This window comes from Zonotrichia albicollis, chromosome 18 (genome assembly GCF_047830755.1).
Source record: "Zonotrichia albicollis isolate bZonAlb1 chromosome 18, bZonAlb1.hap1, whole genome shotgun sequence".
NCBI classification, from domain to species: Eukaryota; Metazoa; Chordata; class Aves; order Passeriformes; family Passerellidae; genus Zonotrichia; species Zonotrichia albicollis.
In genome coordinates, this window is record NC_133836.1 from 3,313,045 (window position 1) to 3,330,555 (window position 17,511).

Here is a 17,511-nt window from a genome sequence, read left to right on the forward strand (position 1 = left end):
TGGGGACAGGTGACACCCGCGTGGAGCTGCAAACCCCCATCCCAAAACAGCGACTTACAGAGCTCTGCAGTGGGACAGCAAAGCCACAGCCCTGGACCCATGGCAGGCAGGGTTAGCCTGGGGCTTCCCAGTTAATTTGGGCATTTTGGTTTCAGCTGAGTCCAGTAAATATTAATCAGGTAATGGGGGAAGATCTGCCCCTGAGAGCTCATCAGATCCAGCCCCTTTTGGGTGAGGACTGTGGGGTTTAGGGAGAAAACCCCCACCATGAGGGAAGTGTGCATAAAATCCCTGTGTTCCCCTGTGGCCTGAGCTCTGCTGGACCAGGTCCTGATGCTCCAAGGAAAATCGATGTGTTGTTGTTGAAGTCAGCCTGCCTTGGAGCTGAACACAACAACAGCCCTGACACATCCAAAGCAAACCAGGAACAGGCAAAAATGACCTGTGTGGAAAACCAGCCTTTCCACAGCTGGGTGGCAAGGACAGACTTCACCTTGGAGAAACCAGAGAAACACCCCAGTGCCACAAGGGCACCCAACATCAGATCTCACCACGCTGTCCAGGGCACACGACAGGGATTGAAGAGAATTTGGATTTACCACAATTTCCTGCTACCTGCTGTGGAGACCTCTGGCACAGCCCAGTGCCCCTGCCCACCCAATCCATCTTTGCACCATCCACAGAGCTCTGGGCCAGCAGGAATTGGTGTTGGGCTGTGGGAACACGGGCCTTGGGAGGCTCACAGCTGCTCCAGCCATTCCTTGTGTCAGCTAGATATTCCTACAAGTATCATTATGGGAAAAATATCACAATCAGCATCTACTCCTCTCTTCCTCCAGTGATCAAAACAACTCAACCCCAATTAATGGACATCAAAATGTGCCCAAGTTGTTGGTTACAACTCACAGCAGGAGCAGCCCCTTCCCTTCCCTTCCCTTCCCTTCCCTTCCCTTCCCTTCCCTTCCCTTCCCTTCCCTTCCCTTCCCCTTCCCCCCAGGGATCCTGAGGAATGACCCAACCCCAGGGAATGCAGCCAGGCAGAGAACACAGCCCAGAATAGGCACCTGTGTCACCGAAACTGTTTGGGGAGAGAAGAAAACAAGCCATGGAGGACAAAGGTGTGGCTGGGCCAGCGAGGAGAGGTGACAGTGACCCTGCCACAGCAGGCACATCCCAACCTGTTCCACGTGTGCTGTCACCCACAACAGCAGTAACAGATATGCAGGGTGTTGGACGAGGAGGGAGAAAAATTATAGAGCTATAAAGGAAACCACAAATGTGATTCAAAGGGTGAAAGTAAGTTTGTGAGAAAGCCTTACCAGGTAATCTGTGACATCTGATCTAGCAAGCTCAGCAGAAGTAGTTAAGAGGTTTTTGATTAATTAGCTGTAGAGGGAAGGGAAAAATGTCTTCAGAGTAGGCAAATGGCTCTTTGATTCAGAGAACTACATTGAAAAAATAAAGTCAATGGTTGCAAACTGCCCAGAAAAAGCATTTGTGGCAAACAAGTCCCACTCACTGCGGAGGTGGAGGGGAATTCAGGGGGACACCAGGGCAGAGCTGGGCATTCCAGTGACAAACTTGTTCCTCAGCAGATGCAGCAGCGCTGCAGCTGCCCCAGAGCAGGGACAGGGTAGGAACCAGCTGCCTCCTCTGAGTGCTGAACATCCCACAGCATTTTCCACACGGCAGTGAAGGAGCCCTGGCTGGTCCTGTGGAGGCCCAGAGCTGGCACACACCTCACCCATCCCCACAGAGCCTCCTGCACAACAGCCAGCACTGATAAAATGGACTCAGGTTCCCCCCATTGCACCAGAAACTTAGTTCTCTAATTAAACACCAGAAGAAATGGGTCTGGTCTCAGCTTCAACCCTCTCAGAGCAGCACTTGCACTCAAGGCCAAGCCCTCAGTGCACAGAACAATGATCAGGAGCCGAGCTGAGCTTGTCCTCCCACGCCCAGCCCCGAGCAGGGCTGTGGCAAACACCAGCCCAGGACCAGAGGCCCCACCCTCGGCTGGGAGGGGCCTCTGCCTGAGGCTCCAGATTCAGAATTAAACCCAACACTGCTGTTCAAAATCACCTTTCGCAGCTCAGACAAATCCAAACCAAGAATCCGTGGGTTTCCAGAACAATTTATTTCTCTACGTCAGGCCCTTGGAGAGCAGCAGTGTATATGTTGTGATAAACCGACACTGAGAAGATTTAACAATTTCTTCATTTAATAAGTGATTTTCACTACATGATATTGTACACTGTCATCTGTTCAAAAAAGATCAACAGTTTTTAAAAAACAAGATTCTGTGAGAGATTTATATAAACCGGTGATCAAGATCAACACCTCTGGTTGGCTTATCAAGCGAGTTTCTCGGTTTCTTTGTAGAACAAAGTCTTTATGCTGAAATGCACAAACCCCTTCCAGCAGATCCAGAGCCATTTCCATCATCCCAGAGCCATTTGTGTCACTGCCCCGGGACTGCTGCCTCAGCCCTGGGATCTGCTCGACTGAACACACGGAAACTGTACAAAAACGTGTTCACTCTGAGCATGGACAAGCCTTTCTGGTTGCTATTTCCAGCCAGCACTTCCTTTTCTCTGCGAGGAAGGCGTGGATGGGAAGCCCGGCCAACTCGGCAGGGGGGTTGTGTACAAACGGGTTTCTAAGCGAACTTTGGCTTCAGGAAGGAGACACAAACACTTAAAAGAATGGCTTTGTCATTGGAAGTGTACGGAGAGGGACGTGTGTCTGAATTAAATATACATCCTACCAGTGGTGCTGGCAAGGTTGAAGGTTATTCCTAATGTCGACAGCAATAAAACTAACGTGTACATGACAAGACATTAAAAGAAAAGCAATCCCTTTAAAACAAAATTGAACATAAAAAAAAAAGTTCACAGTGGTTTGTATAAACAGTATGTAATCGCTGACAGGAACAATCTCTACTCTCACAGCACACGAGTGCCCTCTTCAGACCCTAAAGAACAAGATTTACACTATTCATGGTACGGCCCCGCCAGCCCCGCGTTACCTGGCTGGGGAGATGCTGTGGAGTGTGCAGCTGGAACAACGACACAGGGGGACTCTCAAACTCTTTTCCTGGGAGGGAGCAAAGTCTTTCATTCGCTGTTACAACCAGCAAATGCCATTCATCAAATGGAAAGGAAAACCACAAACACATTATCTATTTTGAGCAAGCTGAACAGCACACATGATAAGTTTAAAAATGGAGGTTATAGACTATGATACAAGTCCCAACAAGGCAGTGCCAAAGTGACTATTTCTTGGCTTGTTTTGTGATCATACCCCTGGGAGGTGTTACAGGTCTGCTGGAATTGGGCTTCTTCTTCTCTGCAGGTTTCAAGATCTGAAAAGACAGAGGGGGCATTTAGCAAAAAGTTTTAGCTGTCTTCCAGTCCAACAGTAATTCACTGGTAGAGGCACTACATGGCTCTGGACAAGCCTCCGTGTGCCAGGAAATCAAAGTGTTTCATGCTCTGAGCTAGGCCAGGCCTTGGCATCAGCTGCTCCAGAGCCCACAGCAGTGGCAGCAGCTGACAGCCAACTGCTTTGCCTCAGTGATTGAATTCCAGGATAAAACAGTTCCCCTACTCACACCAGCACAGGGTTATCACCTTTTGGAAGATGCGAGTGCAAACACTGCCCTGCCTACATGTGACAGCTGTAAAGATCTGCTTGAAACAAGTCTTACTCTTATTTAATAGTAAAATGTTGATTCAAAATATCACAAATTTAATGTGTGACCTCACTAAAGAGAAGGGAAGATCTCCAGATACCGTACCTGGAAGGAGCACATTAATGTTTCATCCACGCTCATCATGGCACCCGCGTTATCAAATTCTCCACAGTAATTTGGGGCAGAAAACAGAGTTACCAACTGTCTTTTTGCAAAAAACTCATATCCATCTTCAACCACCTTTAGAGACAAAAAGCAGAGGTGTTATTCCAGGCAGCTTCCTCCTGACAAGGTGCAAAGCAACTTTTCCAGAGGCAGCAGCTGAAAACCTGGCTATGTTTAATGAGCATGAGTTTCAAACTTTACATTAAAACAGGAGCATCACAAGAACCAGCTCAGCAACAGAATCCATTAACATTGAAAAAACCTTTGCTCAAGAGAATCAGAGTTTATATGAAAATGTTAATTCTAAGGGCAGTTAAACACTGGGACACATTCAGAGAACCTCACATGTATTTACAAATTGGTTGGACAAAACCCTCAGCACCCTGGGCTGACACAGGCCTGGCCTGGGCCAGGTGACCACCTCAGGTCCCCAAACCTAAATTATTCTATGCTTTAATGTACAAAATGAAAATACCTGATGAGCTCTACATATGAGATCCAAATCATGTTTATGGAGAAACTTAGCAACCACTTCAGCACCAAAAGTGAAGGACACTCCTCTGTCATTTTCACCCCAGCCCAAGACATCCTTGTCAGGGTCAGACCACAGGAGGTCACACAGGAGGCCCTGGTCCGGTACATCCGTGGGGCGCATGATTCGTCTGATCTGCTCCATTGACTGCAGGTCTGGTGACAAACCTGTTCACAGGGAAGACACAGGCAGGCCCCAGCTTAGTCCAGCTTTGCTCTGCAGCAGTGACATTCATCCAGGACAAAAATAACTTGGATTCAAAGTGATTCACCACTGCCATTTTACGTAGCTCAGTGGCGACATTCACTGACGTTTTTTAAATCCAGCATTTTGGTACAGAAGTCACTTTGTAGGAGATTTACTGGAAGCAAGATAAAGCAAGGCCATTTCCACATTTTACAGGATTACAATAATCTCACTAATATTTTGCAAGTGTCTGATAGAAGAGCTGTTAAATAAAAGAGGCATGAACACCAGGAATCACAGGGAATGCTCACTGTGATGATCAGTGAAATGAAATAAAATATCAAACCAATCTCATATAATTTTTCACTGATGTGAGTCCCTGGGCAACTGTAATGAGTTGAAAGTGATAAAACATTTAAGGTGCAATTTGTATTTTATGACCAGAAAAAGCTGCATCATGTGGCATAAATCAACTTCTACAAATTAAACCCAAATTAAAGCCCATACAGGGCTGGGAGCAACCTGACCAATGACAGAAGTCCCTGCTCATGGTGGGGGAATTCTACTGACTGATCCCCAAGGGTGCCTTCCAACCCAACCCATTCTGGTTCTGTGAAACAGATGTTTTTGGGACAGACATCAAACTCCTGTTCATCTACATCTAAAAACCTCTACAAGGACTCTACTCCAAAGGAGAGGCTGTTAAAGGTGCCTTTGGTGGAAAAGGAAGAGCAGATCGTGTCTGAACCGGCTCCATGATTCACAAAACTGACACTCACTGAGCCCAACCCTTCCTCATACATGAGCCAAGGCAGAGAAAATCCCTGAGTTTTGAAGCTTTAGCAATGTAAACATGAAACTGCCATGACTGAGATTTCCAGTTCCTCAAACATCACCTAAGGAACTGCTACTCACCCCCGTGACAGCAGAATATTTTCTCATCCACAATAGCTGCAATTGGTAAACAGTTAAAACAGTCTGTGAAGGTTTTCCACAGCTTAATATTGTATCTTCTCTTACCTAGAAGAGATTGGGGAGAAAATCCCAGTCAATGTGCTTTTCTAACACAAACACAACCAATCTAACTTAGATGCCTGAACTTTACTGAGACCTGCAAAAAGTCAGCATTAGAGCCCATACATAATTGATATTTTCTGACTTATTTAATTGTTTAAATGGCAAAGGTCTCTCAGTGTGGCACAGCTTCAAGGACACCAAAGTCTGATAAAACAGTTGGCAATCAAGCTCTCCAGTCCCAGCTCTGCTTTGGCAAATTATCCCTTGGAGGATTTGATCTGTTGCAGAAAATTCTGCCATTTGCCATTTCTTTCAGGGGAAGACAGCAATTCTTGAAAAGCAAATTTTCTTTAAAATTCTGCTTTACCACATAAACTCACTTTCGGCAAATAAACAGGATTGAAAAACGAAACAGGACTGAAAAACAAAACTGCCACAGTTTAATGAATTTCAAAGGGACTCTCCCAGATATGAACCCTGAACATATTTGTGATATATGACTAAGCCTGTGATTAATCTCTGAGGAGACAACTCTGAAATACCACACATCTTTGTTTCCTCACAGGAGGAGAACAAGCCATGGAGCGCACATCTTGTCATCATCTGCAAGCCAAGTGTGTCCCACCACACAAGTTCCAACATGCTTCAGTGCACAATTAATTTAATATCAGCTCTACATTATCTGGATTAAATCACATCCTTTGAAACAGGAACATTGGCTCCTACTTCACAGCAAAATTACTTGTTGTGTTTGGGTAAGGTCTGCATACATCACACAATCTGTACATATCATCATCAGATGAATGAAACAGAAGTGAACCTCTGTAATGCACATCAAATTAAATTCTCTCATCTCTCATTAGATGTCCCTATGAGTTTTACCAGTGAGAACTGTCAGTTAACACAGCAGCCAACAAATAAAATCACCCACTTGGCTGCTGCTTTGTAGTGTGAGGCTCAGACTCCAGGAGGGCCAGGGAGGGACAGACCCCCCTCTCTAAAACAGGCCAAGGACCCCTCTGAAGGGCACAGAGCACATTTCAAGTTAGGAAGGAGCCACCTGCCACTGCCACCCTGCTGTCCCCACTGGAGGCACACATGCCTGGTACTTACATTCATCATAAAACCCATAAATTCTATTGATGCTGGCACATTCGTGGTTCCCTCGGAGGAGGAAAAAATTCTCTGGGTATTTAATTTTGTAGGCCAATAGAAGACAAATTGTTTCTAAAGATTGTTTTCCTCTGTCAACATAATCACCAAGGAACAGGTAGTTGCTCTCTGGTGGAAAACCCCCATACTCAAAGAGTCGGAGCAAGTCATAGTACTGTCCATGGATGTCACCTGCAAGGACATTCAGACATGACACTTAAGTGACCCTTCACTACATTCTTTGATTGAGAGAAAGAACAAATCAAAGATGCTTCACAAAGAAAAAAGCTTGCAGTTAGACACCACCCATAACACACTTAAAATGGCAGTTAACGTAGATAAAATTAGCACATTTTGACATCTATGCAATGGTAGTTACACAAAAGTATTTGTGTGTATAAAACAAAATCAAGATTCCAAGAAACCAAGTGTGTTTTCTGGAAACACCCAGTAATTCCAATTCTAGCAGGGAAACTGCATCAAAAATAAAATTGGTATTTCTGCCTTTGCTTTAAATCATGGGCTTGTTTCTGACAAGCAGAACACTAAATCATGGTTTTAGACTACCAATATTATAAATATGGAATGAGCTCTTTCAAATAGAAGTCCTCTGTTTTAGAGTTGGATAAAAACCTATTCGCTATAAGCTTTCAAAATTGCATTTATTGAGGCTTTTTTGTTGACATTCTTCATTCTTTTAGCATAAGCAGACACGTACATGTGTGCAAAATGAGCACTACTGTATGCAATATGGTGAGACCAAACCAGAAAGGAATTCCAAGAACAGTACAAAAATCTAAGTTTACAACAGGATTTCAAAATATGTCAGACCACTGCTCAGCTTTGCATGGCAGCACATTAAATATTGGGGTTCCTCATTGTTTCCCCTTGTTCAGTCACAATTGGGCCAAACATCATTTATTTGATATCTTCTTTCAACAACTTAATGTGAATGTCTCCCCCAACCTGGTGAAACTGGACCAGTTGCTTTTTGGGTTTATTTTGGTCCCAAAGACAATTCCCACACATTACCCCCTCTCCACTCCTCTGCCCTACATATCCAGCAGGGTTTTACTTTGCCTTTTGCTACAATTATTTATTAGTTTCACTGTTAGTAAGTGAAAGTAGCATCTGGCACTTGTTCTCTGCTTATACACCTCCCCCAAGATCAAACCCAAACTCACAGTACTCACCACAGATTTTCAGTGGAGCTTCAAGTTCTAGTAGAATAGGCTGACTCAGGAAGATTTCTCTGGATTTCAAGCACAATCCTCTAATTTCATTCTCTTGCAGTTGGACGTTTTTGCCTGGTTTTGATCCTCGCACTGTTGAGAGTCAGAAGTCAGTTATCAAAACCAGCAACGTCCCTGGTGTTATTTTAAGAGCCTGACTAAATGCCAGAGCTCACTGAATGAGGAGGTACCAGGGCAGGATTGGTGTGCTGGGGTGAAATGGCAGTGCCAGGAAAGGGGAGTGTGTTCTGCTCCAGTCATATGTTACTTTCATTGAACAGAATCCATGGCTCAACACTTCCCCCGTTAAAAATGTCACATTTTAAATAGCATCAGTTTAGTTCCATTTAGTTATAAACCCCATCCTGGACAATGTGACTATTTCCATGTTATTTTTTAGTGAAGCAGTTTTGTGTTTGTTCTCTGGAAGCTGTCTGAACTTGAGCAAAGGGTGTCTGCCACTCAGTCACCAACAAATGTGCAAGGTCCCCTAAATCAGCAAATCACCTCAGCCAACCTAAATAAGACCACAGCATCAGTAAATCCTGCACTGCCCTGTTCTACACTGCAGCTGGAAAACAGGGAAGAAAAATACACACATGAGTGGAAGGTAAGGAGTGTCAGTAAGGAAATAGCTTTGGATGATGATGACAAAGCAGCTGCCATCATCACTGCCTGTGAGCAGGGTAAAGGACAAGCCAGTAGGAGAGCAATCTCCCAGCCCCAAAGCATTTCCCCCTCCCAACTGCCATCCTTCCATCACTGCTGCAATCTCCCCCACTGCAACAATTCATGGCAGTTTGTTCCTTTCACATCCATTAAAGCTTTCCTTCCTGCTCTGGACAAGGACGTCAGCCTGACCTGAACAAGTTCCACACTCCTGCTTCTGTTGCCCAGAAATACAAAGGGCATTTCTACAGCAGCAGCACTGTAACTACAGCCCAGACTGCACAAAACAGCATTTATCAGGGTTAAGACTGGATTTTAAAAAATTATGAGTATGCCATTATTGGTGAAGCCTATATTTTTATTTGTTATCAAAACCAGTGATAACATATAATAGTGATAAGGCTGAAGAAAAAAAAAAAGGAGTAAGAGCAGCAGTCATCTACGATGTAACCCATTGGTTCAGCCAGAGCAAAGCCAAACCAGAGTCTCAGACAGCTGGAAACACTCTGCCAACACCTCCAGAAACAAAATCCCCCCCCTGCTAAGGCTGCCAGGTTAGGTGATTACTGTGAGCAACTATGGCACTGAGACTGAAGAATCGATGCCCTTATCCAAAAAGGTTTGGTCTTTAACTGCAAAAAAAACCCAACAAGCCTGAATCCTTTCAAACACAAGAACCTATGCAGTATTATCTTCCTGAAACCCTGAATAACTTAGTAGCTAGCTACCACTTCAATCTCATTCCTTTGCTACTGTTTCACCTCCGAGTGAGAAAGCCGAAGGCTCCAGATGACTCAAATCTCTGCCATGGCTGCGCTGCACGGAGCCAAGTGAGAGCTGCAGTGGGGAAGGCTGGGGGTGCTCCAGGCAACTTTTAGGAACAGCAAGAACAAAAAACAGTTGTGTTCCAATTTCTCACTAGCACAGAAGCTCCTGATCAAGCACAGAAAACACTGCTCAGCGAGTGTGCACCTTATCTAACCATGAATAAAATACTGGCTGCGAACAGCCATGAAATCCGTGACACTGGACAGAAACCTTAGAGAGAGAAGTCAGGACTTTTGAAGCAGCTGGATTTTTTAAGGTAACGTTGATCTTCCAAAAACTCTTATATAATTCTAAATAGGTCCGTTAAAGGAGGAAATTATGCAGCCAGAGTGCACCTTTTCTAACCATGAATAAAATAATGCAATCCGTGACACTGGATGTGAGCTCTGCCAGCACTCAGTGCTGCTGCCACTGCCATCCCTCCCTGAGTGCCAGACCCTGCCAGGGTGGCACTGCCTGCCCTGCAGAACCACTGGCAGTGCCCAAACCCCAGCAGCTTTCCCCAAACAAGCTCCAAAATGAAACTCCAGCTCAGATTACAGTGTATGCTCATTGCTGTAGGTCCAAAGCCAGGCCTTTACCTGGGCTCTCTTTGAGGCTGTCCCTGCTCCTCTGATCACTCACCACTGACAGCACATGCCAACACTGGAATTACCACTGCACTTCATGGCTTTCATTAAAATCTCCCCAAGTAATGAAGCATGTAAATGGAAGTTAAATCTTTGTCACAGCAGTTTATCACAAATGAGGCTTTTCAGCCATGCAGTAATTTTTTCATCCATACAGTAATTTTCCTAAGACTCCTGAGCAACAAGCAAGTCACTCAAAATGCCAAATATCCAGAAGCAATAAACAACAGAAATTTTTAGAATGAAGTGATAAACTGACTCAATTGTAAATATAAAACTGATGGTCTCTTAATCGTAGATTTTACAATTCCCCCCCCCCTTTTTTTTGAGATAATGCAAAATACTTGTATGTTGTTTTCTGTGAAGATGAAAATTTAATTTGCCATGATTTGGTCTTCTTAGAAATTGCTAAAACCAAACCCTGTACTTCACATCCATAAATTAAAAAGTACAAAATATTATAAAGACTATGCACTGCACTGAGTCACTAAAGCTCATGAATAAAGCATGTGCACTCATTTTTGCTCAGGATTTAATGAAGATCTGAGCACTGGTTCAGACACAGGTTTTCTAGGTTTTTCCAATACATTTTTATTGAACTGGTATAATCCTGACACAGTTTCAGTCACCTGCCTGTAGAAAACCTGGACAAAGTGAAATGATGCTTTGCTGCACTTCCCAAACTCCCTAGGACAGATGCCATGGATGAAAGAACAAGAAAATTCGGTTCAGCTCTGCCTGCCAGTGACATTTTCACTGCTTTGTCCAACCTGCACAGAGGAGACAAGTGTGTTAAATTTCTTAATGACATTAACCTGTATGTCCTGAAAAGCTGGGAAAACAAAAGTGGGTTTGGCTTCAGGAGAATCAAAAATGCAGAAGTGCATCTTGGTTTGAGGAATCCGTATTTTTAGTGCAAGGATTTTCTCAGACACAATGAAAGAGCTGGCACAGAAATGCAGGATATTCAGTCTTAATGACTTTTTAAAAGGTTTCTCTGGATCTTCAAGTCACTTAGTCCTTCTAAGAAAGTCAAAAATAGAACACTATGAAAAATATGTTGTGTTTACAGTTTGTTTCTATGCTTTGGACCAAAACAAGGCAGCTTGTGGAGATCAGACACTGTAATGCTAATTGACAGCTCGGCCATGAAGTCAAAAGAGCAGCTCAATAGTACTGTACAGGCATATTTGCCCTTTCAATGCATAAAAAATAACCTCTCAGAAATGACATCCTGGAACTGACAGAGAACAAGCTAAAGATTAATCATTTGGGGGGAAAATTCAGCCCATTTCAAGTGGTATTTTATTTGTGCCTGAACACACTGCTGCAGCATTCCCAGACAGCAAAATATTCCCACCCTCTTTAGGCAGGGATGCTCCTGTTCTCAGAAATGATTTCTCCAGAGCCTGAATTTCAGTGTCCAGTTCGGGCAGTCCTCTAACAAATCAAATCTTTCTTACTGTACAAATATGAGAAGTTGTGAAGAAATGAGCTCTCCACTAGACTGGAATGAGTACAGAAGGAAATCCTTCCCTGCAGCCTGGATATCTTTGCAGAGGCACTGCTCTGAACACAGGGCCCACTATTAAAATCATCCCTGACTTCCAAGACAGGGAGAAACTGATGGAAACAAGAAGATACCAAGTCTAAAATGAGTGTACTATAAACAGAGCAGTGTGACAGGTGCCCAGCAGAGGGGGAAAGGAAGGAAGAGGAAGGAAAGCAAGAACTTGAGGCACTCAGTCATTCTGGAGCAAGCAAACAGCAAGCACAAAGTGTAGCTGCAGCTGCCAGGAGTCAGAGCACTGCCTGACACTGAGAATTTATTCTGCATTTCCCTGGGAGGGATAAATGGGTCAGGAGCTGGGGGATCCAGAATGCACAACAGCCTGAGACCATATGCATGCAGAGTACAACAGACTCCCACAGCCCAAGCCACCCCAGCATTTCCCAATCCCTGCTTTGGTGCCACACAGTCCTTTACGTCAGTCAAGGTTAATATGAAAGGGACAGATACTTAGAGAAGCAGTCAAAAATAGCAGGAAGTTCAAAAATGCCAGAAATTGCAGTGCTCCAAACATCTCATTTCCATTCAGTATTACATTACAAGAAGCAGCTGAGATACTGTCAACTGAAGTGTGAGAATCAAGTTCTCCTACAGAAAATGTTTTAAGAAAAATAATCTATCTGCAGGTCAGTTCATTTTTCTGCCTTATTAAACAAGTCTCTCGGTTTCACCATATTTTACATTAGGATGTCTGCAATCATAGTGACATTTCCAAAAATACTGCAGGTTGGTTTTAATCTAGTTTTTAGCAGTTCCCAATGACAGTTTCACAGTCAGTTTTGCACCACAGGCACAAAGGGAATAAATAACTTGAAAGTGGTTGATGTAAAAAAGGTTTTACTTCACTGCAGGCACTACCAGCTTTGATCAGATCTCTTCAAATTCCAAACTGAAATGGAAAAGCATCTCCTCGGTGCACAAGGCTCTGAAAAGTTCTCATCTGCTTTCTAGTATGCCAAAAGTTCACAGCAGTGTTATCACATGAAGATTGTGCATGAGTACAAGTTTTTCATCTTGTAACATTTCCACACTGCAGACAGGTGAGGAGCAACAGGCACTCACACTGCTCACACACACAGGGGACAAATTCCCCCACTTCTGACTGGGAATGGGCACAGAATTCCACACACTTATCTGAATCCATGGCATTGGCAAGAATCTAATGCTGGTCTTTGGAATGAAGAGTTTCTGTTTTCTACTCTTAGAAACTGCTGCACCACAGCAGGAAAGAATTAACATCAAGGGAAAATTATATGGTTTGAGGCCAGAAAGTGTTGCTTGTCCATGAGAAACTTCATCACAGCATCCCAACTCACCCATGAGTAAATGTGACATTTCAGATTAACATCTCTGAGAATCACTCTTACCCCAGTATATGAAGCTAAAGGTCAAATAACCCTGCAGACCCAATTAATGCTGTACTTAGCAGAAAGGTGAAAAAAAAATTATAGGACTGTATTTGTGAGAAAAAATCTTCTCTGTGGTGAGCAAAATCTTATCTGTGCTCTTTAGCTCAACTATTTTTAATAAGTAGATGATAATCTTTCCCCATTTAAAGTAAATTAAGAGAGAATATCTCCTTGACATCTCTACAACAGGCTTTACTGGGAATAGAAATCTGTGGGTGTATAAACAGAAATGTTTAAGGATTCAGGAGTCTTTTTGCAGATTTTAGTGCACTAGCCAGGATTTCAGTTTTCAGAATGGCTACCACCACTGTAGCCTCGTGTGGCTCCATCCAAAGTAGCCTCCATTCATGATTCAATCCTCCCTTAAGTGCCTGCAGAGGGGAGATCTGCACAAACACATTTCAGCTTGGGTCACTTAGCTATGCTGAAATTGTTGTTTTAGCCTTTATTTATTGCTACCATGGTAAGACTCATGCACTTCAATGCTGTTTTCTAAGGAGGTGACTGAGCTCCAAACAGACCCCACTCATCTGCAGGAGCTGCCAGCACAGGAGATGAAGGAAATGGAGAAGGGGCTCGGGTTCTAGGCAGCCCATCTGACATCCACAGAGAGGAAGCCACGCTCACACCCAGGGAGCCTCGGGATTTGTCACTCATTCTTTACTGAGGCAAGCAGGAATTCTGCCATTTCCTGCAGCCTTTCCCACCCCATACAGGTGCCATTGATTTTTTAGCTTACAAGGAGTTTTTCAGCACCTTCTTGTCTGCTGGCATTTTTGACTCAGCACACAGAGCTGCAGTTGCTCCTTCAGTACCCCCAGCTAGAAGGGGCAAAATTTGCTCTTATGTTTGACCCCTTTTATTCCTCAGCAAGGTGAATTAGTTCCATAATGTTTGAGCCTTTATCCAATATCAAGGATACTTAAAAACATTTCAGTTCTCAGTGCAGGGTACTGTTACTTACTACACTTTGCAAGTCTCATTCTTGTGGATATTACAGTTACCAAAAGTCACAAAGTCAGACAAGCTGCACTCAGGAAATTGCTCCTAGCAGGACACAACCCCCATCAGTAAAAAAGGGAGAAAATACAAATTCAATTACAGCAAAAAAAGTATTTTCAATGTTTTCCCTGAATGGCTTTCCAAGGTTGAGAACAATGCTACTGCAAAATGGTTTTTTTGTGTCATTTCAATGCCAAATGGTTCTGTACTAGAAACAATTGGAGCAAGGAAGACTCTTCAAATATTTACCTTAGAATGAGAAGCTGAAGTATGTATTCCCAGGCCTGTTAAAGAACAAGCTAATAATTTCACCTAAATAGCCTAATGTGGGTGGGAGAACATCACTATTTGGGGGAAAAGCAGGAATAATGGCAGCTGAGCAGAGGAGTCAGGATAGAAAGCAACTAAAATCCCTCACAAATACATTATTAATACCCTGTATTAAGGACAAAAGCAAGAATAATTTATTATTCACCCTTCACTTTACCTCAACCATTAGATTCAATTCACTGCTTCTTCCAACAGGGCAATGCATGATAAAACAAACACCTGACTGTACCTGCTCACTGATTTCCAGTATTTCATCAAGAATCTCCTTAGCACTGGGGTTTGGTACCTTTAGAAAGGGCTCAGCCCCTGCTCATACTCTTTAAATTTTAGTAGCAAAATCACCTCAAGTTAACTGCTATAAAAACGTGTAAGTATTTAAAGTTTAAAGAGAGCTATAATGAAATACCAAATTGCTCTAAAATTACAGCTTGCACAAGGATTTGGGCAATTCAGTTTGTGAGCTGATTATTAAAGCAGATTTTGCAGTGTTTTCATAGCTGAGTATGGTTTTCATCTGTGTGCAGCCTTGTCTGAAGGGGTATGGACACAGGGCACACACACTTAGTGTAACAAACATTATGCACTTGTTCTACCACAACTGCACTGAAAAACAATAATTTGTTTGGCCTAAATCTAAAATGCAGTGTGTGCTGAAATGCAGCAATGTTTTAGGAAAATAAAGTATAAAAATGACTCTCACAAAGGTCAGTCATTACTCTCTGTCTGGCAAAGACATTTAGAGCAGACATTTAATAATCAACAAATAAAGCACCAGCATAGGTTACTAACACCAGTAATTGTTTTAAATATTGAAAGACAATCATTGCCTCAAGGAATCCAAAATCCCAGCTGCAGTATTAATAAAGGGAAAAAAATTAATTTCAGTTCTGGCAGCTGATGCAACCTCAGGTAAGGGCTGTAATTGCATGAAGCACCTCTTAAAAGATGTCAGTAAACCTTCTGAAGCCTGATTTATGAACTGTTATCTGCTGCAACCATCTCATGCTGACATAAACTGAGCAAGAGCAGAACACATTGACACAGTACATCTTACTACTTTTTGAAACTTTAAACAGAGAAATCACTTGCATTTCTAACTGGGAAAGGTCTAATCCACGCTTTTAAAAATTAAACTTTACACTTGGAAAATATTGTGTTAGTTACACTAAGGGAAATCAGTAAGAACTGTAACTAATGAGTGCAACTCAAGGGAGCATGTATTAATATGTCACCAAACATATGACATATGAGACCTGACATTTACAAGTCGTATTACTGGATTTTCAGGAAAATCCTGGTCTAACTTTATGAAGGGAAGTCTTTAAATAATTGAAACCAGGGCGGTTTAAATTGGTAACAGGCAAAACCCAAACCGGATCAGAGGAAAAACCCCATTTACTTTTACTTATTCAATAATCCCATAATTCATCTACAGGATTTTTTAACTCCGATTTTCTAGAGGAGAATTTCTGTTCCTCTATCTGACCTTTTGCTATCCGAGCATTACACAAGCAAAATCCTGTAAGAAGGAAAGTGTGTAAGAAAAGACATTTCTTCATCATTTTTCTCTGCAACTGACTTTGTGCCAAATGGAAAAAAGTTAAATCCCTGACCACGCTTTTTAAGAGTAAGTCCAGATGAGACGCCTGCCCTGACACACGTGAAGTGAGGCTGGATCAGGACAGCTTCCCTCTCTGAATAATTATGCTTTTCATTGATGCCTGGAAGAGAATTTGTCACTGGCAACTTCTCAGTCTTTTGCCCTAAAATCAGTCGATCCCAGTCCAGTGCTGATCCCTGCAAGCCAAGGGATGATGCTGGAGACAACCCCTGCAACTTCCAGGTTTTCCTTTGATTTACAAAGTCCCAGGCAACTCTTTTCATCCCAAAGCACCAACAATAGCAGACAATAAGCCCCTTTTCAGACTGTCTGAAACACCAAACCCCAACCCGCTATTCACACCTAAAAACCCACCATATGTTACGAATTAAGAGCCAAAATCCTGTGGCAGCTTTAATGCAAGCAGCTAATCAAAGCTAAAGCCAGCATACACTGAAAGCCACGGCAGTCTCCTCCCGACTTGCTGAAAAGCTGCCTCAACACTCTTTAAACACGCTGCATCTTATTTCCAGAGCCCCGCGAATACCCAGCCATGCACTGATCCCATGTGTATGCATGAAAGGCAAAGAGAACACCCCAGGCTTTTTAAAAGCCCTTCCCACAAAATACTCCTAAATTGAGCATCCCTTCATTCGAACACAGGACTAGATTAAGCATCCCCTCAGAACTGCAGGGGAGGAGAAGGGGGCAGCCGGCTGCTCCCAGCATGGCACCGGGGGATCAAAAGGCAGAAACCCCACACGGGCTGAGGGGAAAGTTGGGGCTGCGGGGCCGAGCCAGGCGGGGAGGCGGCGGCGGCGACCCCGGGCAGACAAAGCGCCTCTCGCCCCTCCATTTTAGTGCCCCCTCAGCCCCCGCCGGGCGGGCGGGACGCGGCGCATCGGCCCCGCCGCCTCCCCCACACAACCGCGCCGTCCCCGACCCTCACCCTCCAGCAGCCGTTGGATGATGCTGTCGATGTTGAGCTTGTCTATATCCGCCATCGCCTCTCAGCGGCCGGGCGGAGCCCTCCCCGCCGCTCCGCTCGCGGCTTGGCCGGCCCGACTCCGCTCCTCGTTCTGTCTCGTTTTTGCCCTTTCCTGCTCTGCGCCTTCCCTCGCTCTCTCTGCCCCCCCGCCCCCTCAGCACAGAGCCAGCACTGAACAAAATGGCCGCCGTCCCCTCAGCGGGCTCGCCTGGCGCACGGATACTACGAGCGCGAGGCGGCCCGTCGGAAACCCTTTATAGGCCGGGCGGGAAGCGCGGGAGGGGTGATGCGGCTCCGCTTGCGGGATCCTGCCGCTCCCGGGACGGGAAGTAGCGCGGCGGTGCCGCCTCCCGGTGTCGCGACAGTCGCAGAGCGGCGGAACCAGTAGTGGCGGCCACAGAATCCCAGAATCCATTAGGTTGGAAAAGACCTCTGAGATCGTTCAGTCCAGCCTATAACCGAACGTCACTATGTTACTTAGACCATGGCACCGAGTGCCACATTCAGT

General features: G+C 44.3%; 1 protein-coding gene across 1 annotated transcript; it reads right to left on the reverse strand.

Moving 5' to 3' along the window:
- Positions 1-2,118: 2,118 nt before the first annotated feature.
- Positions 2,119-17,234, reverse strand: PPP1CC (protein phosphatase 1 catalytic subunit gamma). The gene is made up of 7 exons (XM_005491536.4): positions 16,965-17,234; positions 7,940-8,071; positions 6,708-6,938; positions 5,493-5,597; positions 4,335-4,558; positions 3,800-3,934; positions 2,119-3,364 (listed from the first exon to the last, which is right to left on the reverse strand). Exons 1-7 carry the CDS (start codon positions 17,017-17,019, stop codon positions 3,275-3,277), a joined length of 972 nt encoding a protein of 323 aa, XP_005491593.1. The 5' UTR covers positions 17,020-17,234; the 3' UTR covers positions 2,119-3,274.
- Between the last annotated feature and the right edge of the window lie 277 nt (positions 17,235-17,511).